The sequence below is a fragment of the Aquarana catesbeiana genome, linkage group LG12 (genome assembly GCF_042186555.1).
Source record: "Aquarana catesbeiana isolate 2022-GZ linkage group LG12, ASM4218655v1, whole genome shotgun sequence".
In the NCBI taxonomy this organism is placed as follows: Eukaryota; Metazoa; Chordata; class Amphibia; order Anura; family Ranidae; genus Aquarana; species Aquarana catesbeiana.
The window spans coordinates 138,593,737-138,618,073 of NC_133335.1; the positions used below are offsets into that span (position 1 = coordinate 138,593,737).

At 42.1% G+C, this 24,337-nt stretch overlaps 1 protein-coding gene across 1 annotated transcript in view; it reads left to right on the forward strand.

The window, feature by feature from the left end:
- LOC141114070 (uncharacterized) overlaps positions 1-24,337 on the forward strand; it is an 87,934-nt gene that overhangs the window by 47,784 nt on the left and 15,813 nt on the right. The window contains exon 6 of the mRNA XM_073607533.1: positions 16,800-16,871. Within this exon, the coding sequence (XP_073463634.1) occupies positions 16,800-16,871 (72 nt within the window). The remainder of the gene's footprint in view (positions 1-16,799; positions 16,872-24,337) is intronic.

Here is a 24,337-nt window from a genome sequence, read left to right on the forward strand (position 1 = left end):
GTGGATTCAGGAATTAAATATTGTGCTTTTTTTTTGTTCAGAATACCTGCTTCCACCCCTTTCTTTACGAATTTCTTCAATTTCTTCTTATATTGTAACTTGGGGTTATGTTTCAGTTTGTTGTAAGTGTTTTCTACTTTCAATAAGTTCTCCATCTCTTCCTCGTAATCCTCTTTCTTCAAAATGACTAATCCACCCCCTTTGTCGGCGGGTCTTATCACCACTTGCTTCTTTTTACCAATTTCTTTAATGGTTTTCCAAACGTAGGTATTTTTTAAATTCTTTGTCTTCATTTTGGCCAAATCACTCTCCACCATACGTTTAAAAGCCCCTATACACTGATCCCCCGGAACTTTAGGATTAAAAATTGAATTGTTTTTAAGGCTGGTATGGCTATACACTTCAGGTTCGGGCAGGGTAGTGGGCTTTTTGTTCAAAGCAAAATGCTTCTTAATCTTCAATTTTCTGATAAATTTCTGTAGATCAATATATACTTCAAATTTATCAATGCTTTTCTCCGGTGCGTACTTGAGTCCTAGGTCCAATATCCTGAGTTCCTCCCTCGAAAAAACTGCTTAACTGAGATTGAAGATGCCCTGGCCTAATATTCCCTTCTCCTTTTTCTTCCTCCCTCCTCGTTTTCCTCTTGTCTGCTTCTTCCGTAGTCTCTGTATGCGTGTTCCGGTTCCCTCTCTGTATTCCTGCTCTCTCCAATCCCTGCATTCCTCCTGGGTATTGTGGTGATGGGTAGCCAGGATTCACACTATGAGGCTCTTCTCTTCTCCCTGTATATGGTATTTTGTCCTGGTGGATGCCATTTAAGAGCACTCTGGTGACACAAGTGGAGAGAAGGTGGTGAAGGGGACACTGACCGCTTGGATCATCGGACTTACGTCTACATGCCTATTACCCCTGCAGGGGTTGGGCGTTCCGGTGAGTGGGGACACTAGAGGGGGCTCCACACAGGACGGTACATATTTATCCGAACGGACATACCCGGAAACCATTTGAAGATATACTAGATTTTTGCACAAGAACTTTTTATACACACTGGACATTTTTTAATATATACAGCATTTTTTTGGCACTTTTGGAATTGTTGTATGCACGGACACTTTTTTTGAAATTATAGACTATTATGCTAGAATTTAATTAATTTTTTTCAAAAAATTTTTCATTTATTATTTTCATTTATTAATTCTTGATCACAACATTTTTAATGCACACTAAATGTATATTTATTTTTTTATCTGTTTTCACTTCCATTTGATCACTATCCAGCTTCACATAATTGGTAGAACACACTTTGGAGTGGTTAACACCGTATTGTTTTCAGGGCACAATTCACTTACATGTTTTATTAATTATTATCCTTGGATTTTGGGTTATTTTTGCACACTTGATCGATTATCCACTTTATTTATTGTTTGGAGATATTTTTATTTTTTATATATTCTTTTATTTTGAGCAGTTTGCACACGTATTGGTAGTTTTAGTGTGGATATTTATCCATACATACTGAAGTATATTGTGTTTCACCATTTTTAATTTATTCACTCAGATTTGTAGTGCATTTTTTCCCTTGTGGTGAGAGTTTGTTAATAGTTTATTATTTTACCAGTGAACAGCACCAATCCCCTATTGAGGACATTACTGAAGAATAATAAAAATCTATTTATTAAATAGAGGCCAGTATATTAAGTGAAATTAACAAATAAAAGGAGAAAGATATGTATGAAAGACATGTGATGAGATTCTGTAATGTGTAAACAGTCTACAAGAGGCTAGAACGGGCTCAAAAATGTGCTGCAATCAATATAACTGATTCATTAATGGTGATACTTATCAATTGGTCAATTCACATTTTCTATTTCTTATATTTTATATATTTTTTATTTTTTATCTTCTATTTATGTAGGATTGTATCATGCACTAAAGCACTTGTCACTTTAAAATACTCACACTTACACTCTCTGTTTTTTACACAGCGCCATCCCCTATATTATGACTTTAACCTCCTTGGAGTATCACTGAGGTGTTCCCTACTTACATTGGGGGGCAGCAGTGTTTTAATAGTCTGAAGCGCGGACCCATTGATAGACTAGTTTTTTTCCCTGGCACTCGCGGGTGCTAAGTAGGGATCTGCAGCTATGGACATATTTGGATATATGCTAAACAGGAAGATTGATGTAGGGGGGATTTTTAATCAAGAGCAGGTGAATAACAGGCAGGATATGAATGGGTTGTTAAAGCAGTTAAGACACACCCTGGAAAAACAGTTAAGGGTGTGGTGGGACATTGTTGCCCTGGAATGTATGAAGAAAAAATGACACCTAGAAGGCTGAGGTGGGATCTAAGTCCGAATGATAGCCTGGATGATGCATCTCTCAATGAAGAATGGTATTCCTTCTTCTCAGGTTGTGAAAACGAACTCCTACATAAAATATTAGCAAGGAGACGTTTTAAACTAAGAAAAGTAGAAGCACGAATCATAGAGATAAAGAACCTGCTACTCCCTTTTAGTGACCAACAAGAATATAAAGATAAGGATAAAGAATTGCAAGATATTATAAAGAAATATGATTTGGAGATACAAACAAAAAAATAGAAGAAATTCAAGAGAGACGTTTTGGACTATGCCAACAAAAGAGTCTATAAATGGCAAGAAGAAGTAGAAAACTGAAACAATGAATTGGATGAAAATTCCATGCTTGAGAGTCCAGTAGAGGAAGAAGAAATAGCAGATAACCTACGACAAACTAGATTTGAACACACCCCCATTACGAGACGCATTGAAATGCCACGCACTCCCAATTACCAAACAAGAGGACCTTGGAGGAGGGGAAGGGATGAATATCCCCCAGAACCCATGAATGGAAGATCTCCAGCTACTCCAAGATACAACATCCCTATTCAAAATAGGTACTCACCGCTGAGAGATAGAAGACATTATGGTACCCATTATAACCAACAATATAGAGGACCTCCCAGGGAAAGTGGGGATTTTCACAGAGGTGCCCCACCTGGGAGATGGAAGGCACGACCTCCCTACAGGAGACAGGGATGGAAAGGGCCACCAGAGAACAACAGAGACTTCCAAAGACAAGGAGATCTACCTACGCACAGAGAGAGGAGGAACACCGGGTCTTACAGATATCCACAGCAGATAAGGAACAGACTGAACAGGAATCAGAGCAGAGAATTAGATCATATTCCAAGAGACATGGTAAGAGGTTACAGGCAAGAGGAAAACGAGGAGGAAAGAAGAGGAAAAAGAAGAAGATAGTATTAGGAGAAGGGATCTTCAATCTGAGTGATGCCATTTTTTCTGAAGAGGAACTGAGGATTTTAGATTTAGGATTGAAGTTTGCGCCGGAAAAAAATATTGACAAATTTGAGGTTTTTATTGATTTGCAAAAATTCATGCGTAAATTAAGAATAAGAAAACACTATGCCTTAAATAAAGATAAGAAAGCAGTTGGGGAACCAGCTAGATTTAAACACACTGATCTCAGGAACAATTCTATTTTCAACCCGAAGGTCCCTGGTGACCAATGTATGAATGCCTTCAAGAAGATGGTGGAAAGTGACCTTGCAAAATTAGAAAGGAAGAACCCCAAAGATAGAAATGTGTGGAAGGCAATTAAAGAGATTGGGAAAAGAAAAGAAGTAGTCATACGTCCCGCTGACAAAGGGGGGGGGACTGGTCATATTAAGAAAAGAAGATTATGAGGAAGAGATGCAGAACCTCCTAAGGGTGGAAAACACCTACAAGAAACTTAAACGAAATCTGAAACAACTCTATGGAAAGAAATTAAAAACCCTCGTAAAAAGAGGGAAAGATAGAGGAATCTTAAACAAGAAGGAAGCAAAATATCTGATATGCGAGTCCACGAAGACACTGGTAATATACTATTTACCGAAAATTCATAAGCGATTAGAGAAACCCACAGGAAGACCGATATTAAGCGGAATCAATTCCCTATTTTCTAGATTAGGGGAATACATCGATTGTTTTTTAAAACCACTGGTGGTGAAAGGAAGATCATACCTAAGGGATAGTACGCAATTAATTAATGATTTGAAACATGTAACTGAGGTCAATGATTGCATTCTTGCAACAATAGATGTAAACTCCCTTTATACTAGCATTATACAAAAATATGGCATTAAGGGGATCGAGAAAGCACTACATGAAGATGGGAATTTCAAACAAGAACAAATCAGCTTTATTCTGGAGGCCTTAAAATTAGTGATGGAAAGCAATTATTTTTGGTATCAAAAAGATTATTATCTCCAGACCAAGGGCGTCGCCATGGGGGCAAGATACGCCCCGAGCGTGGCGAATTTATTTATGGACATGTGGGAAGCAGAACACATATATAAGAGATTACGCCCAGAGATAAAATTCTACCGTCGCTATATAGATGACGTGATCATCGTATGGAAAGGCACGACAGATTCCTTCCAGGAGTTCCTAGGAATGATGAATCAGAATCAATATGGTATTTCCTTCAGTGGGAAAATTGATCCTCAAGAAATAGAATACTTAGACGTACAAATTTTTAAAGAGAATAATGAATTACATACTAGAACTTTTTTTAAAACAACAGATCGCAACAGTTACATTCAAATCTCCAGTTGCCACCACCCCAAATGGAAGGAGAATATCCCGAAGGGCCAACTGATGAGACTGCGAAGAAACTGCCACAAAATGGAGGACTACTACACACAAGCTGATAATCTGATTGGGAAATTCATTGACAAAGGGTACCAAAGGGAATCCCTAATCAGGCAAAAAATGGAGATAGGTGGCTTAGACCGAGATTCCTTATTGGAAAAAAGGAAAAGGATAACAACTCCTCTGGGATGGAAACGGCCTTTATTACGGGATTTAATAATCAATGACGTTCAGATGAACATATCATCAGGAAATACTGGCCGATTCTAAAGTCAGATAGGGTCCTGGCGGGGTTACTTTCGAAAAAGCCACGATTTATTTACAGAAAGGCTCCCAATTTGAGGAATCAACTGGTACACAATGTGATCGATCCACCCAAGACAATAAAATTGTTCCCTGAAATGAAAGGCTTTTTCAGATGCCAAAAATGTCTTCCCTGTAGGGTAAGCAAAAAACAGCCAAGGAAAAAATTATCTTTTAAATCTAGATCTGGGAAGGAGTATCAGATTAGGGAACTGATCACTTGTGACAGTACTCACATAACATATGTGATCGAATGTCCTTGCCGATTACAGTATGTGGGAAGAACCACTAGGCCTCTGTATGTTAGGATTAGAGAACATATTAACAATATTAAAAAAGGATTCCCAAAACATAATCTCTCGAGGCACTTTGACGAATTCCATAATAGGGACCCCACGGGACTGATTTTTTACGGTATTGATTTGATTAAAGATTATTGGAGGGGTGGCAATAAAAGAATAAAAGTGTCCCAGAACGAAACCAGGTGGATATACCGCCTAGAAAGCTTGGTTCCGAAAGGGCTGAATGTGGACATAGATCTCAATTGTTTTTTGTCTAATTTTTAAAAATGATTGATAAGTATCACCATTAATGAATCAGTTATATTGATTGCAGCACATTTTTGAGCCCGTTCTAGCCTCTCGTAGACTGTTTACACATTACAGAATCTCATTACATGTCTTTCATACATATCTTTCTCCTCTTATTTGTTAATTTCACTTAATATACTGGCCTCTATATAATAAATAGAATTTTATTATTCTTTAATAATGTCCTCAATACACTATATAGGATTTTTAGATATTAAAATTACGTCCTTCTGGCTTTTATATAACAAATAGAATTTTATTATCCCTCAGTAATGTCCTCAATACACTATATAGGATTTTTAGATACTACAATTATGTCCTATATCAATTTACTTTTAGTTCGTATATTCTAATATTTCATCTACATACTAGTGACCCATTGTCACTCTATTCATACACTCCCTTTAACCTAAGGTCACTTTATTTATATACACTCTTCCTATTTAATCGTAACTGCCCACTTATACACTAGTAACCATTTACTTTATGATAATTTTATTTCTATTTCTATTTTATTTTTCAATATTTGTATCTATTAAAATAAAACGTTTTATTTATATATTTTATATTTTTTATTTATTTTTATTTTATTTTCTAATTAAAAGAAAAAAAAAAAATTTTATTTATTTTTTTTCTATTTCCTAACTTCCGATTTTATTTAATTTGCACATATATTTATTCCATCTCTCTTGGGATTACTAAAATATACACTGTGTATATGGAGTGGTTTTTACAGTCACTTTAATTGAAATGAATTGTATGATATTAATTTTTGTTGCATGATGGCTGGATTGTAAGGAGTTTGTCATTGTTGCTGCTGCATTAAAAGGCTTTTTTACACCACTAGAGGGCCCCTATGGGGATTTGACATGCTTTTGCGATGTCGTCCCCCGTTCACCTATTCTACCTAGCAACAAAGATGCTAATTTATGCCGCTGGATTGTGATTGAAACATCCGGGAGGTGATTGACTACCCCCTGAATATAAGACGTTGGGAGTGCCAAGATGGCAGCGCCTCCGATGACGTCCGTATGACGAAACGCGTAAGGCGGGACTATCTTGGCATGCACAACGTCACTTCCATGTATTGTGGTTCCGGGAACCAGACCGGTGGAATGCAAGCGTTGGCTTTCAGTAGCGCTGCATCCCCGGACTGTGTGGAAAGATAGTGAGCCTGCGAGCTCCCTCTCCTTTTATTTAACATAATTTTTAAAGTCTTTCTATTTTGTTTGAGTGGATTCAGTCGTGGTGTTGGACTGTATTACACAAATAAAACATTAATTATAAACAAAGTTACGCTATGAAAGATTTTTTATTTTTATCTAATACATGAAAGTGGATGTCCGGCTGGGATTTGTGCTACAGCAAGGGGCAGTGAGTCTCCCTCCCCTCCTCAATGAGTGGTTCACCTGGATTGGACTAAGTGGAAGGATACTGGCACCGGTGGGATTGGAGCGATTAAAGGCTGAGGATTAACATCACACGCTCATACCCCTGCAGGGGCAGGGAGCTCCGGTGAGTGCACTCAGATTGGGGGAAATTGCTAAAAGTTATTGCATGGCTCTCCATTGATAAAGAAGAATCTCCGGGGAAATACGCTATACGATTTATTGCACTGCATATTGAATCACCATTATGAACTTTAATATCAAATAGCATATGGGACTATGTATATATATTTTTTTTGATACACAATTTTTTATATAATAGATTGGTCTTAATTTTTTTTTTTTTCTTTTTTTTGCACATAATTGCACTGTGTGTATTGCACCGTGGTCTGACAACCAAACTTTTTCTAGATTTGACATTTGTCACTTTGCATTTTTTAGTGGATTTTGCTAACATATGCTCTATAATTTAGATAATATAAGGATTGAGTTTGCTTATTGTATGGGATTATAATTGTCTGCAATTCAAATAAGGATTTATCACCTTATAATATTTATTAATTTTTGGTCAATTCACATTTTCTATTTCATATATTTTTTATTTTTTATCTTCTATTTATGTAGGATTGTATCACGCACTAAAGCACTTGTCACTTTAAAATACTCACACTTACACTCTCTGTTTTTTACACAGCGCCATCCCCTATATATGGACCGGAATAGTCTTTTCACTAATCAAAGAAATAAATACTGGCCTATCCTTAAAGAGGACCGTGTCCTTGCAAAGCTACTGCCTAATAAACCTAAGGTTGTGTATAGGAAAGCCCCTACTCTCAGAGACCATCTAGTCCACAACGTAATCAACCCACCCAGACCGATTAAAATCTTTCCAGATATGAAATGCCAGAGATGCTTACCATGCAGGGTTAGTAAAAAACAACCCCGTAAAAGGGAAACTTTTAAATCTAGAACTGACCATAGAGAGTACCGCATAAGGGAACTCATAACTTGCCAAAACACTCATGTGACCTACGTCATAGAGTGCCCGTGCCAATTGCAATATGTGGGTAGAACCACTCGCCCTCTGTTTGTACGCATATGGGAACACATTAACCACTTGAGCCCCGGACCATTATGCTGCCTAAGGACCAGAGGTCTTTTTCCAATTTGGCACTGCGTCGCTTTAACTGCTAATTGCGCGGTCATGCAATGCTGTACCCAAACGAAATTTGCGTCCTTTTCTTCCCACAAATAGAGCTTTCTTTTGATGGTATTTGATCACCTCTGCAGTTTTTATTTTTTGCGCTATAAACGGAAAAAGACCGAAAATTTTGAAAAAAAATGATATTTTCTACTTTTTGTTATAAAAAAAATCCAATAAACTAAATTTTAGTCATACATTTAGGCCAAAATGTATTCGGCCACATGTCTTTGGTAAAAAAAATGTCAATAAGCATATATTTATTGGTTTGCGCAAAAGTTATAGCGTCTACAAACTAGGGTACATTTTCTGTAATTTACACAGCTTTTAGTTTATGACTGCCTATGTCATTTCTTGAGGTGCTAAAATGGCAGGGCAGTACAAAACCCCCCCAAATGACCCCATTTTGGAAAGTAGACACCCCAAGGAAATTGCTGAGAGGCCTGTTGAACCCATTGAATATTTATTTTTTTTGTCCCAAGTGATTGAATAATGACAAAAAAAAAAAAATATTTACAAAAAGTTGTCACTAAATGATATATTGCTCACACAGGCCATGAGCCTATGTGGAATTGCACCCCAAAATACATTCAGCTGCTTCTCCTGAGTATGGGGATACCACATGTGTGGGACTTTTTGGGAGCTTAGCCGCGTACGGGGCCCCGAAAACCAAGCACCGCCTTCAGGATTTCTAAGGGTGTAAATTTTTGATTTCACTCTTCACTGCCTATCACAGTTTCGGAGGCCATGGAATGCCCAGGTGGCACAAAACCCCCCCAAATGACCCCATTTTGGAAAGTAGACACCCCAAGCTATTTGCTGAGAGGCATATTGAGTCCATGGAATATTTTATATTTTGACACAAGTTGCGGGAAAGTGACACTTTTTTTTTTTTTTTTTGCACAAAGTTGTCACTAAATGATGTATTGCTCACACAGGCCATGGGCATATGTGGAATTGCACCCCAAAATACATTTAGCTGCTTCTCCTGAGTATGGGGATACCACATGTGTGGGACTTTTTGGGAGCCTAGCCGCGTACGGGGCCCCGAAAACCAAGCACCGCCTTCAGGATTTCTAAGGGTGAAAATTTTTGATTTCACTCTTCACTGCCTATCACAGTTTCGGAGGCCATGGAATGCCCAGGTGGCACAAAACCCCCCCAAATGACCCCATTTTGGAAAGTAGACACCCCAAGCTATTTGCTGAGAGGCATATTGAGTCCATGGAATATTTTATATTTTGACACAAGTTGCGGGAAAGTGACACTTTTTTTTTTTTTTTTTGCACAAAGTTGTCACTAAATGATGTATTGCTCACACAGGCCATGGGCATATGTGGAATTGCACCCCAAAATACATTTAGCTGCTTCTCCTGAGTATGGGGATACCACATGTGTGGGACTTTTTGGGAGCCTAGCCGCGTACGGGGCCCCGAAAACCAAGCACCGCCTTCAGGATTTCTAAGGGTGAAAATTTTTGATTTCACTCTTCACTGCCTATCACAGTTTCGGAGGCCATGGAATGCCCAGGTGGCACAAAACCCCCCCAAATGACCCCATTTTGGAAAGTAGACACCCCAAGCTATTTGCTGAAAGGCATGGTGAGTATTTTGCAGCTCTCATTTGTTTTTGAAAATAAAGAAAGACAAGAAAAAACTTTTTTTTTTCTTTTTTCAATTTTCAAAACTTTGTGACAAAAAGTGAGGTCTGCAAAATACTCACTATACCTCTCAGCAAATAGCTTTGGGTGTCTACTTTCCAAAATGGGGTCATTTGGGGGGGTTTGTGCCACCTGGGCTTTCCATGGCCTCCGAAACTGTGATAGGCAGTGAAGAGTGAAATCAAAAATTCACGCCCTTAGAAAGCCTGAAGGCGGTGCTTGGTTTTCAGGGTCCCGTACGCGGCTAGGCTCCCAAAAAGTCTCACACATGTGGTATCCCCGTACTCAGGAGAAGCAGCAGAATGTATTTTGGGGTGTAATTTCACATATTCCCATGGCATGTTTGAGCAATATATCATTTAGTGACAACTTTGTGCAAAAAAAAAAAAAAAAATTGTCTCTTTCCCGCAACTTGTGTCGCAATATAAAATATTCCATGGACTCGACATGCCTCTCAACAAATAGCTTGGGGTGTCTACTTTCCAAAATGGGGTCATTTGGGGGGGTTTTGAACTGTCCTGGCATTTTATGCACAACATTTAGAAGCTTATGTCACACATCACCAACTCTTCTAACCACTTGAAGACAAAGCCCTTTCTGACACTCATTGTTTACATGAAAAAGTTATTTTTTTTGCAAAAAAATTACTTTGAACCCCCAAACATTATATATTTTTTTAAAGCAAATGCCCTACAGAATCAAATGGTGGGTGTTTCATTTTTTTTTTCACACAGTATTTGCGCAGCGATTTTTCAAACGCATTTTTTGGGGAAAAAACACACTTTTTTAAATTTTAATGCACTAAAACACACTATATTGCCCAAATGTTTGATGAAATAAAAAAGATGATCTTAGGCCGAGTACATGGATACCAAACATGACATGCTTTAAAATTGCGCACAAACGTGCAGTGGCAACAAAATAAATACATTTTTAAAAGCCTTTAAAAGCCTTTACAGGTTACCACTTTAGATTTACAGAGGAGGTCTACTGCAAAAATTACTGCCCTCGATCTGACCTTCGCGGCGATACCTCACATGCATGGTGCAATTGCTGTTTACGTTTGACGACAGACCGCCGCTTGCGTTCGCCTTAGCGCGAGAGCAGGGGGCGACAGGGGTGCTTTTTTTTTTTTTTTTTTTTTTCTTTATTTTTTTTTGCTTTTTTATCTTATTTTTAAACTGTTCCTTTCATTTTTTTTTTTTTTAATCATTTTTATTGTTATCTCGGGGAATGTAAATATCCCCTATGATAGCAATAGGTAGTCACAGGTACTCTTTTTTGAAAAAATTGGGGTCTATTAGACCCTAGATCTCTCCTCTGCCCTCAAAGCATCTGATGACACCAAGATCGGTGTGATAAAATGCTTCCCCAATTTCCCAATGGCGCTATTTACATCCGGCGAAATCTAAGTCATAAAATGCTCGTAGCTTCCGGTTTCTTAGGCCATAGAGATGTTTGGAGCCACTCTGGTCTGCATTCTCAGGTTCCCTGTTGAGACAGGAGAGCCAGAGAAAAACACGGAAGACGGTGTGGGGGGGGGGCATTCCCTCCCACGGCTTGTAAAAGCAGTCTAGAGGCTAATTAGCCACTAGGATTGCTTTTACATGAAAGCCGACCGCTGGCTGAAAAGAATGATACCAAGATGATACCTAAACCTGCAGGCATCATTCTAGTATAACCATTCAAAGTCGTGAATGGCGTACCTGAAGACAAAAAAATGGTTAACAATAAAGCACAGTAAACGGTAAAGTATAAAAAATTGCATACCTGAAAAGCAAACATGATAAAACATAATAACAATAAAACATTGCAGAATAGAATACAGTAAAAAAGAGCAGAACAAGAGAGAGAGAATAGAGAGAGAGAACAATAAAACGACAACTATTTTTTTTTATTTTATATATATTTTTTTTTTTTTACACTTTTTTTGTAACTAACTTTTATAACGGTAACCAGTTCCAGGTTCGGGTCTCTCAAAATGCGATGGCATCTTGGGAGACCCTGTGAAAGTGTGCCTAGTCTGTGCAATGCTGTACCCTACGCTAATACTCAACTAATGAATGGTAGCGTTCAAAACATTCACCAATGCAAAGACCAGGATTGTCAGGACAGGAGGGACAATAATAGAGGGTGTCACGCCTATATTCGCGCTTGCTGCAGACACGACATCTTTTTTGGGGGTTCGTTGGGTAGGGGTACTCGGGAGGACATAAAGAAAATGCCTCTCATGCAGCTGACTGCATTTGGTTGGGGATGTGAATGGGGGAAGTACGGGCGCTGCAGAAGCGGTGGGTTCCCAATTAGGATTGACGAATGCAGCAGGAAGGGCACTATGGCCACGACGGGCCTGTGTTTGTCTTCTTGGTGGCAGCGCGACACTACTTGTGCTTGCCACCTCACCAGCTTGAACTGCACTTATGGGACTCGCCACGTCACCAAGTGTTACTGCAGTGCTGGTTTGACTACGACCGGGGTGTACTAGGCCGCTGGCGCTTGCCAGTTCAATAAAAAGCTACCAAAAAAACTGTTAGCGATCGCAGGGATCAGGCCTGACTCTGCGAACGCTGCAGTTATGCGTTTAGTGTTTTGTAAGTGACAGTGATCGATCGATACTGCACTTGGGTGGGCTGGGCTGGGCCGGGCGGAGGGGCAAAACGCAGGTGCTAGCAGGTATCTGGGCTGATCCCGCTAACACTGCGTTTTTGGGAACCCTAAACTGCTGGGGACGCCAGTATAGATCTGATCAGATCAGATATTGATCCGTTCAGATATTATACCACTAAGGGAGGTGTACGGTGCGTGCGTGGGTGTTAGCGGTACTGGCGCTAATCTGACGCTGCTTGGGGCTGGTGCTTGCCAGTTCACCAAAATACTATCAAAAAAACTGTTAGCGATCTCAGGGATCAGGCCTGACTCTGCGAACGCTGCAGTTATGCATTTAGTGTTTTGTAAGTGTCAGTGATCGATCGATACTGCACTTGGGTGGGCTGGGCTGGGCCGGGCGGAGGGGCAAAACGCAGGTGCTAGCAGGTATCTGGGCTGATCCCGCTAACACTGCGTTTTTGGGAACCCTAAACTGCTGGGGACGCTAGTATTGATCTGATCGGATCAGATATTGATCCGATCAGATACTATACCACTAAGGGAGCTGTACGGTGCGTGCGTGGGTGTTAGCGCTACTGGCGCTAACCTGACGCTGCCTGGGGCTGGTGCTTGCCAGTTCACCAAAATGCTACCAAAAAAACTGTTAGCGATCGCAGGGATCAAGCCTGACTCTGCGAACGCTGCAGTTATGCGTTTAGTGTTTTGTAAGTGACAGTGATCGATCGATACTGCACTTGGGCTGGGCGGAGGGGCAAAACGCAGGTGCTAGCAGGTATCTGGGCTGATCCCGCTAACACTGTGTTTTTGGGAACCCTAAACTGCTGGGGACGCTAGTATAGATCTGATCGGATCAGATATTGATCCGATACTATACCACTAAGGGAGGCATATGCTGCGTGCGTGGGTGTTAGCGGTACTGGCGCTAATCTGACGCTGCCTGGGGCGACGCATATCACCGCCGGGCGATCAGGGGGCTAAACCTTTATTCGGTAATAAACGGCGGGTGCCCTGACACTATAAAAAATAAACAAACTAACCAGCGTCACCCGTAACAGTTATATGGTGATCAGTGGTGAAAGGGTTAACTAGGGGGCCATCAAGGGGTTAAAACATTTATTCGGTAGTATATGGGGGTCCTTGTCGCTATAAAACGCTGACGGCGAACCTAAATATTTAGGTCCCTAACTAGCGTCACCAGCGACACTAATACAGCGATCAGAAAAATGATCGCTTAGCGACACTGGTGACAGGGGGTGATCAAGGGGTTAAAACTTTATTAGGGGGGGTTAGGGGGGTATCCTAGACCTACAGGGGGGTAATACTAACTGTCCCAACACTGTAACTGTCACAAACTGACACCAATGCAGTAATCAGAAAAAAAAAAAACAAACAAAAAAAAAAACTGCTGGTGTCAGTTTGTGACGGGGGGGGGGGGGGGTGATTGGGGGGGGGATCGGGGGGCGATCGGGGGGGGGATCGGGGTGTTTAGTGTGCCTGGCATGTTCTACTGTGTTGTGTAGTGTTGGTGCACTCACATACTTGTCTTCTCTCCTCGGGCCGGAACAGAAATTACCGAGCCGAGGATAGATGACATAATTTCCTTTGCTGCTGTTTAGCATACAGCAGCAAAGGAATGATGTGATTGGCCGGCGGCGATCGCGAGGGGGGGGCCACGAACGGATGGCCTCCCCCTCATCTCCGATCGCCGTGGGACAAAAGACGACCGCCTCGGGCACCGGGGGGGGTCCGATCGGACCCCCCACCCGCGGAAAGCAAATCACGTATATGTACGTGATTTTGCCTGTCCGTGCCACCTTGCCGACGTAAATCGGCGTGAGGTGGTCGTCAAGTGGTTAAAAACATCAAGAAGGGGTTCCCAAAACACCATCTATCACGCCATTTTGATACAGTACACAATCGTGACCCCACTGGCCTGATATTCTATGGGATCGACTGTATAAGAGACCACTGGAGAGGTGGAAATAAAACCACTTTGATTTCACAAAATGAAACTGCCTGGATATATCGGTTGGGGTCCCTTGCTCCAAGGGGCCTCAACTTAGATATTGACTTGAATTGTTTTATAGCTAACCCATGATGTGATCTCCAGCCGACTCCCATATTTCCATTATCTGGCAATTGGCCAATTAGATCTATCTCGCTTGTAATTCTTGGGGCACATAGGGCATACTGAAGATGGACCCCTTTCTTTTCTGAGAACTCTTGTCCCCTATGGTACACTATGTACCTAATTTTTTTTACATCCTCCCTTCTCTGCCTTTGTTTAATTTTTTTACATCCTCCCTTCTCTGCCTTTGTTTGTTTTTTGTTTTGGGGTTTTTCCCCTATCACGTTTTCTTTTTTGCTTCTCACCCTCTTTTTCTACCTTTTACATGCCCCGCCTTGACCAGGTTTACCTCTGTCTAACATGTATATTATTATATATATTTTTTAGCTCCCTTGGCTTACTGTCTATCCATATGTACCTATATATTTTTAGATTTATGGTTATATCAGTTAAGATGGGGGAAAATTTTAGGATTTGAGGCACGGGAGGTTGGGCGACTGATACCCTGTTATGTAACACTCTGCCACATGTTCTAGGTGCTACTATTATTTATATCACTGTTAGGGCAAGGGAAATGTGTAGTTACAGGCTAAGATTGAGTATTGTAACTTCATGTTATTATTTTTATTTATGTCTCTTTTTGCACAACATTTACTGCCTCTCTTTGTGTTTTATTACTGTTATGCTGCTAGATTACTCCATTATATAATTTCAATATAAACATCAGATTGTGTTGCTCTCCCCTGTTGTGTTTTACTAGGTAATATCTGGTGGGTTTACCTGCTATAGCATTTCCATTCCCTACCTCTAGGGGGAGCTGATCATATGGCTGCTTTACACCGGCCCCTATACCTTAGACCAGCTCCGCTGTATATTAGTATATATCTACTGGTGTGCGTATTAGTGCATAGGAGAGCTTACCATGGCGTCCACTAAGATGTATAATATATACTGCTATTACTTGATAAAAAACTTTTCGAACATTGTGTTGGCACTTAAGTAGGAGTTTTATGCTCTGGACTCTCCGCTCTAGCAGTTAGATGTGATTGGCTGTACCCCAGGTGGGGGGCGGGACAGGCATGGATGCTCTCCTACAAGTTGACGCAGTGCGTGGCGTGCTGGCACCGTCGCTGAGGACGTCTATGACGAAACGCGTATGACGGTGCCACGCACGCTACATCACTTCCGGGACTCGAGTTGGTGGAACGCAACTGGAGCGCAGCGGACCGCTGCTGTCCCCACCTCGGGTCTACTGTTTTAAGAGTGGTTTGTGGTCTGACCATCGCTGTCTAGGAGTCGGCCATACACATATATATTATATATATGTCATCTGGAATGTTTATTGCATGTTTTTTTACTGTTTTTTATCAATTTTTAAATAAATGAATATACTTTTACTACACCATGGGAGCCTATATTTTTCTCTCCCACGAGGGACCTATTAAGGATTACGTCCTACCTATCTGAAGTCAGAGGTGTGCTTCTGGAGCAAATTTAACAGATATCGTGGCAAATTGGTTGCAGTGACTATACCTATATGCGCATTGCCCCATTGGGGTGATTGGATCCGGTGAGTGGGGACCCTTGAGGGGGAGCACAAAAGTCACCTAAGGATATTGTGAGTACTCAAGTCACCACTAGATTGTCTGCCATATCTGAACATTGCCGGACTCATACCACACATGAACTGTTAGTTATTCACTTATATGTGAACCCAATTTCCACCACTGTAACGGACTCATACATGTCTTTGAAGTGGGACTTTACTTTGGTATTTTGGCATATTTCATGTATCAGGGTATTATGCTTAAAATTCTGACATGATATTCCTGGCAGTGGCTTATTTTATTCTATTTTCACTGTGTTATAATTAATCTTCACTGTGCTATTTTGTTAGTTGGTTGCACTACTACTAGGCACTTATTATTTGTTACACTATTTAATTATGTTTTATTTGTTGGCTATGTAGCTGTCGGGACCTACATTCCACTCATTCACCTTGTTTGTATATGCACATATAACATATACCCATAGGTCGTGCTCTGCGGCTTTGTTGTTATATACACTTCACAGCTACTTCAATACATGAGATACTGATACCTATACCAGGTTGGGTTGTTTATGTATTGTGCATCGTTGGGGCTCACAAGCCCTCTTAACCTTTCCTCACATACGTTTGTTTGGTTTTAGATATCAGGTAGCACCACACAACGCCTCTCTCTGTTTGGTTTTTTCATGAGCTGAAAATTGTGTGTGATTGCTGAACCAAAAACTAAAACTATGTCCCTTTTTTATACATAGGATGAGCTCAGCCAGGAGGAAGGTGTGGAAAGTGGCAGGCAGGAGGAGGCCGGGCCCAGTGACAGCCAGGAGGTGAGCGGGAGTGGTGTCAGCCAGGAGGAGGCAGGGCCCAGTAGGAGCAGCACACAATCACAGGTCCCTCCCCTCTGCCTTCATACAAAAAGGCCTAGGAAGGGGACGGTGACAGAGGAGGCATCACTGCGCCTCATGAGAGAAGCTACAATTTTTCCCAAGAGCCCCCCCGAACCTGAAGAGGCCTATGGCTGTTATTTAGCCAGCAGGTTGCTCGAAATGGAGAAGGGCAAACGCCTCCTCAGTGAAAAATGCTTTTTCAGATGTCATTCACAAGGGGCTGAAGGGCGAGTTAACTGTCAATGCCCAAATAAATGAGCAAGCCCCTCCTCCTCCTCCTCCTGCCACAAGTCAACCACCAGAGCCACAGCTTCCAAGGAAGGCTGCAGGGCAGCGTGGAGGGAAGGCTGCAGGGAAGGGTGCAGGGCAGCATGGAGGGAAGGCTGCAAAGAAGAGAAGAAAGTGATGGCCTGGATTCAGTCTGGTCTGACAGAAGACGCAGGCTGGTGTAGTACCACAGCCTGGGGACATATATGTCATCTGCTGCTGCTCTTGATCTCTGGGATTCCTGGACCAGAATGTGCTCCCTATATTATATGGACTCCTCAAGATCCCAATTTTCTTTTCCACAGACTTGATGTGTGCCCTGGGGCCAAAAGGCTTCACAAATTCCAAATCTCTCTCTCTCTCTATATATATACATTTATATTTATATAAAGAGAGAGAGAGAGAGAGAGAGAGAGAGAGAGAGAGAGAATCACTATTTTTGTAACAATCCTAAAAAAATGATCTTGATGAAATAAAAAATAATAAAAGATGACTCCAAAAAACAAATGTGTTAACATTATAGTATGGAGATCGGGCTTTTACAAAATACAATATCATTCATGAGATCAAGAGAAATAATCCAGAAATCAGTTTGTGAGAACTCTGTGTGAATACGAGAAGCAAAACAACTTGGTTCTAGCATTATTAAGAAGACAATTAATGCGCTGCATTCAACGCTCACAGAATTTGCAGCGTGAGGAATGTGCTAGCTACAATATGAACACTAGTTTTACCACACCGAGCGCTTCCGTCTCGCACTTGCTTCTGAGCATGCATCGTTTTTTGTCCGTCAGACTAGCATACAGACGAGCGGATTTCTCGATAGGAACTGGGTCCGACGGAGTTACGACGTAAAGATTTGAAGCATGTTCCAAATCTAAAGTCCGTCAGACTTTCAACCGAAAAAGTCAGCTGAAGGTCTGATAAAGCCCACACATGGTCGGATTATCCTCCGGATTCAGTCCGTCAGACCAGTCCGGTCGAAAAGTCTGCTCGTGTGTACGCGGCATAAGGCTGCAAAGGTGAGTTGCGTATCCTTAGCAAGGAGATGTATGGATGTTGGTCGACTTACTTTTTGCAGAGGAGTTCTAGGAGATTATCCATGCTGACAGGATCTTGGCAGATGTGGTCTATATTTAGCACGGATGATTGAATTATTGCGTTAAGCAGCAGACTGTAATATATGGTAAGCAGATCAACAGAGTGCATGTTGGTCTGCGAGTTGAGTATTAGTGTCAGGAAGCTAGTTGTTAGGTAATTTGGACAGGGTATAATCCCCAATCCTCAATAAATTAGTAGGTACGATGCCCGGTGGGTGTGGAGAGGCGACTCGGTGTACATCTTGTGGCATGTATGCATTCCTTGATCATCAGGGCAAATACTTTTTTTTTTATTCTTTTATTTAAAATTTCACAAGTAAAATACAATGATAACATAAATCAAAAAGAAAATGTTTGAACAATAAAATAAACATTGAGGTACATCATTAGACAAGTATTTACAATATTTACATAACCCTCCCACCTCCCTCCCAAAACCCACTCACTTCCCTCCCAAACCCACCCACAAAAAACAAAATTATACATAACAACAGTAAAGAAAATAGACATCTCACATCAACAATAAATATACCATGAAAGTTTCAAAATAACAATAAAGATAACAAAAATATTAACAAAACAACCCACTCCCATCCCTCATAACGAAAAAATGACAAACTATCCCTATTTATATACTATCCCTCCACCCTATCCCTACACAAACAAAAAACACTCCTATATTCTTTCTCCACACTGTCCCTTTATCACCATCTGTGCTCACCCTGAAAAACAAAATAAAACAGGTTAATCGTTCAAAACATCAATAATCATAATTCACATATTTACATTATATACACCATTGTTTCCACTCCTCCAACTTCCATAATTTCCTTGCATCCTTTTCCCCTAACTTTTTATAATCATAATATGCATAATTGTAAATCTTTCCTCGGACCATGGCCACGCATTCTTTCACTTTAACTACTTCCTGCTTGAAAATCAAAATATTCCGAACATCCCACAAACACTCTTTAATACAACTCACAACAATCCATAACAACCTCTCCTCATTCCTCCCCAGATCACACAGACCATATAATACCATCTCATACGTTACACTATTCACACCAGTCAGCCCCTCAATCATCTTTCCCATCCTTTTCCATATTTTCTTCGCATAGCGACATTCCCAGAACACATGTACCACCCTCTCAATCCCCCCACACCCCAGCCTTGGACACACCTCACTGTCCACAAACCTTCTCCTTCTCTGAAACTCTCTTGTAGGCAAACACCCATGCACCCCCATCCATGCAATATCCTTCTGCCTATTATCCACTCCCTTACAGCACACATTCTTCCAGACTTTCTTACATTCGGCTACTCTCAAACCACCTATTCCTTCCATCTCCTCCCTTTCATTCAGTATCTGCATAACCTTCTTACTCTCACGCCATTTATCTCGTGTCACATCCTGCAACCCATACCTCCTCATACACCTTTCAATCCTCACATAAAACCAAGGTGCAATAAAACATACAGGTTTCCTCAAATCAACTTCACACAACTTATATTTCCGTAACACACTCCCACATGCATATCTTACCATACACCCTGCAACGTTCTCTTTCTCACTTAATCTCACACACATACTTACATACTTCACCACCAGAAATTTCTCAATACTCACCATACCTTTCCCGACATTCATTACTCCTTTCATTACTTTCTCTCTTTTCAACTTCTCCATCTTAGACGACCAAAAAAAGGAAAAACACACTCTCACAATTTGTTTCATCACTCTATCCGGAGCTGGAAACACGTAGTATAAAAATAACAGAATCGGAATCACAACAGCCTTCACAATCAACACCTTCCCTTCCAACGATAAAGTCCTTAAAGACCAAAAGTCAATTTTCTTTTTAACTTTCACCAAAGCATCCTGCCAACTCTCTCTCCCATACAAATCAGAATCAAACTTGACACCTAAAATCCTCACTCCTCCCTCACAAAACTTCCAACCACACTGTTCAATCCCCCTCCATACACCAAACAATTTACACTCACTTTTTCCCATATTCACACTGAAACCACTTGCCATACAAAAAATCTCAATCAACAACTTCACTCTTTTCAGTCCTGCCATATCTCTACAAATCACTGTAACATCATCTATATATCCTATTACTTTCAAAACCCTACCACCACTCCCTGGTATTTCCACCCCTCTTACACACTTATCTTTCATCAACATCCTCAACAAAGGTTCAATCACACAAATAAACAACACGGGTGATAACGGGCAACCCTGCCTCACACCCGACCTAATGCTTATATCCTTCGTCATCCACCCATTCACCAACACCTTACTTACCATACCTCTATACAAACACTTAATCCACCCAATCAGCACCTCAGGTAACCCCATTCTCCTCAATACTTTAAACATAAAATCATGCGACACTCTGTCATACGCCTTTTCAAAATCCACAGCCAACACCGCCACTTCCTGCTTCCTCTCCTTACAAAACCATAACACATCCCTCAAGTTCACCAAGCTCTCTGCAATAGACCTCCCAGGCACCGCACACGCTTGCTCCTCCCCCACCAATTTCTCCACCACTGCACGCAGCCTGTTCGCCAGTACCTTCGCCACCACCTTATAATCCACATTCAACAATGATATCGGCCTCCAATTTTTCAACTCTTGCTTGTCACCTTTTTTATACAGCAAAACAATCACGCTTTTTAACATAGATTCAGGCATCCTCCCCTCTTCCAAAACTTTCATCACCATCTCATACACATAGTCACCAATCACTTCCCAAAAAGTACAATAAAACTCAACTGGCAAACCATCACTCCCAGGCGTCTTACCTTTTTTCATACTCCCCAGACACTCATCAACTTCACCTTTACTCACTTTCTCCCCTAACATACTCTTATCCTCCATATCCAGACACATCTCCACCTGCTCCAACACTTCCTTCTCAACCCTCTCATCCCTCTTCTTTTCCATATATAAATCGGAATAAAACTTCCAGATTTCATCTCCCAACCTCTTTTTCCCACTTACCACCTGTCCATTCTCATCCAACACACTTGACAAATCCACCTTCCCACCATATACCTTTTTAAAGAAAAAACGCGTACACTTCTCATCCTTCTCCTTCACTACCATCCTTGCTTGCGACATAATCTCTCTCCCCCTCCGCTCCATAAAGACTTTCAATTTTCCTCTTGCTTCCACTAATTCACACCCCACATTCTCTCCCCATTCCCTTAGTTCTTCCAAATATTCCAATCTCTTCAGCCACCATTCATACGCCTCACGTTCCTTTTTTGCAATCTCACAACCCTTTCTTACAAAAAACCTCTTAGTCTGACCTTTCACCCACTCCCACCACTCGATCATACTTAAAAAATCATTCCTCCTCTTTTTAAGTTTCCCAAAAAACTCAACATACTCTCTTTTCACACCCTCATCTTCCAATAATTCCACATTCAACTTCCACACACCTTTACCATACGTTACCTCTGATTCCATACTCACAACACACTCGATCCGACCATGGTCCGAGAAAGGCTCCCGCTGAATCATAAAGGATTCCAGCTGCAAATTTTTGGAAATAAAACAAAAATCAATTCTTGACTTCACATTACCCTTATCGCTAAAATAAGAAAACCCACCACCTTCACCCACATCCCTTAACCCAAACAACCGCAAAATCTCACCCAATTCTTTCCCAGACTTATCAACATCCCCACCACCACCTCCCACCCCACATCTATCCCCATTACGTAAAATACAATTAAAATCCCCCAACACAATAATAGGATCCCTCCCCCCCCAAAAAAACTTCATTTTTTCAAACAATTCCAACCTCCCCTTTTTATCAACCGGTGCATATACACAAAATAATTTAAAACAAACACCCCCATACTCCAAAGTAACAAACAAACATCGTCCCACCTCCACCTCCACCTTCCTTAAAATCTTAATTTTTTTATTTTTAATAAGAATCCCCACACCACTATTCCTACTCCGACCCAATGACCATACTGCATCCCCCCGGGTCCATCTTGCAGTATGTGGTTCCTCCCTCATGTTGCAGTCCTGTAAGCAAAAAACATCATTAGCATAGCCAGACAAGATTTTAAAAATTGCTGCCCGTCTAGATGCCGTCCCAATGCTTCTGCAATTGAGGGAAGATACCCGTAAGGCCATAGAAGATTAGGAAGGGATCATGTTCCTGTCATGACTTTTTCTTTTTCCCATTTTTATCCCTGGCCCTAGTCCTTGGTCCCACCCCTGACCCAAGGTTCACCCCGGCAGATTTTTTCTTTGCCTTCCCCTTTGGCAACCTGCAGTACCCTATCACCTCCTGCAGCTCGGACACCTGACCAGTGCTTACATAAGATGGTGCCTGCGAGGAGTCCGAGTCGATCACCACATCCGATGCTTCAGGGCCCGGAGAGTCTGGGAAGGAGCCTATGACCTGGGAGGACTCAGCCATCTTTCTTTTCAGGGAGAGCTGCCCCACCTCCATCTCCTCCTCCTCCTCTGAATCCTCCGATTCCTCACCGCTCCCCTCCGACTCCCCCTCGGCCAGGAGGTGCCCAGGGACACTCTCCTCAGGTGCAGGAGAGGCCCCCTCCTCCCTTACGGCGTCAACAGGGGAGGGACCTGGCTCACCCTCCATAGGTAGGCAGACATCAGCCCGCACCACCACTTCCTCGGGTAGCACTATGGTCTGCTCAACAGAGTTCACCACGGTTGTTGGAATGGATCCCAGTCTGGCCACATCCGCGTAGGAAAGCACCTGCTTGCCCCCCGCCTCCACAGCTTTAACCGCCACAGCTTCAGGAGTGGGTTCAGACGCTCTGTTAACCTTCGGGCACTGTCTCGCAAGGTGCGTCCTACTACCGCTGATGTGGCAGCTCTTCTTCTCCGGACACTGACCGGCTCCGTGACCCTGCTTGAAGCAATTGCGGCATGTCAACCCGGCCTCGCACTGGTCTTTGGTGTGCCCGAAAGCAAAACACTGCCTGCAAAAGAGGGGCTGGCCAGGGTACCACAGGTAGCCACGATTCCTCCCAATGGAAAAGGACTGAGGGGGGTGCCTGACGCCACCTATACCCTCTGGATCCGCCCTAAAGGTTACCCAAAATTTACACTGCCCGTTAAAGGTACCTAGCACATTCGTCAGTTTCACGCCTGCTGAAACTGACTCGCAGTACCTGAACAAAAAGGCAGCGATTTCCCCATCCTGTACAAAAGGATTGTACATATGCACAGTGATGGGGACCCGCACTTTCGTCTCACTCGACAGGAACACGATCCCTTCCAGCATCTCGTCGCCTTCTTTCTCGCTCTTCCGTAGCAAAACTGTCTGCAGATCTTCCTTTTTCCAGAAAGTAACGTCATACATTCCAGTGGTAGGAAAACACTGCATGCAAAAAATAGCTTCTCTCGGCATCCCAAAAAAGTCTTCAATCAACTGCTTCTGAATGAAGTGCAAACCGACATCGTTCCTTCTAGGCTCGGCCACGACCAGCCTCAAAGTGTTTGGTGCGCTCGGCGGCCCCACCATACCTATGCCCACCAATCCCACAGCCAACTCATGGATGGTAGGGAAAGGCGATCACTCTCGTGCACTCACGGTGGCGTCCCCCCCAATAGCAGCATGGGATGCACCCGAAGGAAACACCCCAAGGCCGAGAGGGACTGGCACCGGTCGTTACCTAATGACAAGAACAAGGCAGAAACTACACTTGATCTTAGCCAAAAGGCCGAGGGCAAATACTGCTGTGCAAAATCTAAGCACATTGTTCCTCTGGAAGCCCAGGTTCTGAATCTGGGGAAGCAACTGTCAGCACTGAGAAGACCCTCCATACTAAGGGAGAGCCAGGAATGTACACGGCAGGTGTCAGCAGGGGCCAGCACAGAGGCGGGTGGAGACAAAGAGGTGCAGGCACTAGGAAAGAGTAGATGGGTGACAGTCAGGAAGGTTAGAGAGGGAAGTGCCAGGGAGGCCAATCCAGTGCTGGAGCATCCCAATAAGTACACTCCATTGAGTGACATTGGTGAAACCAGTC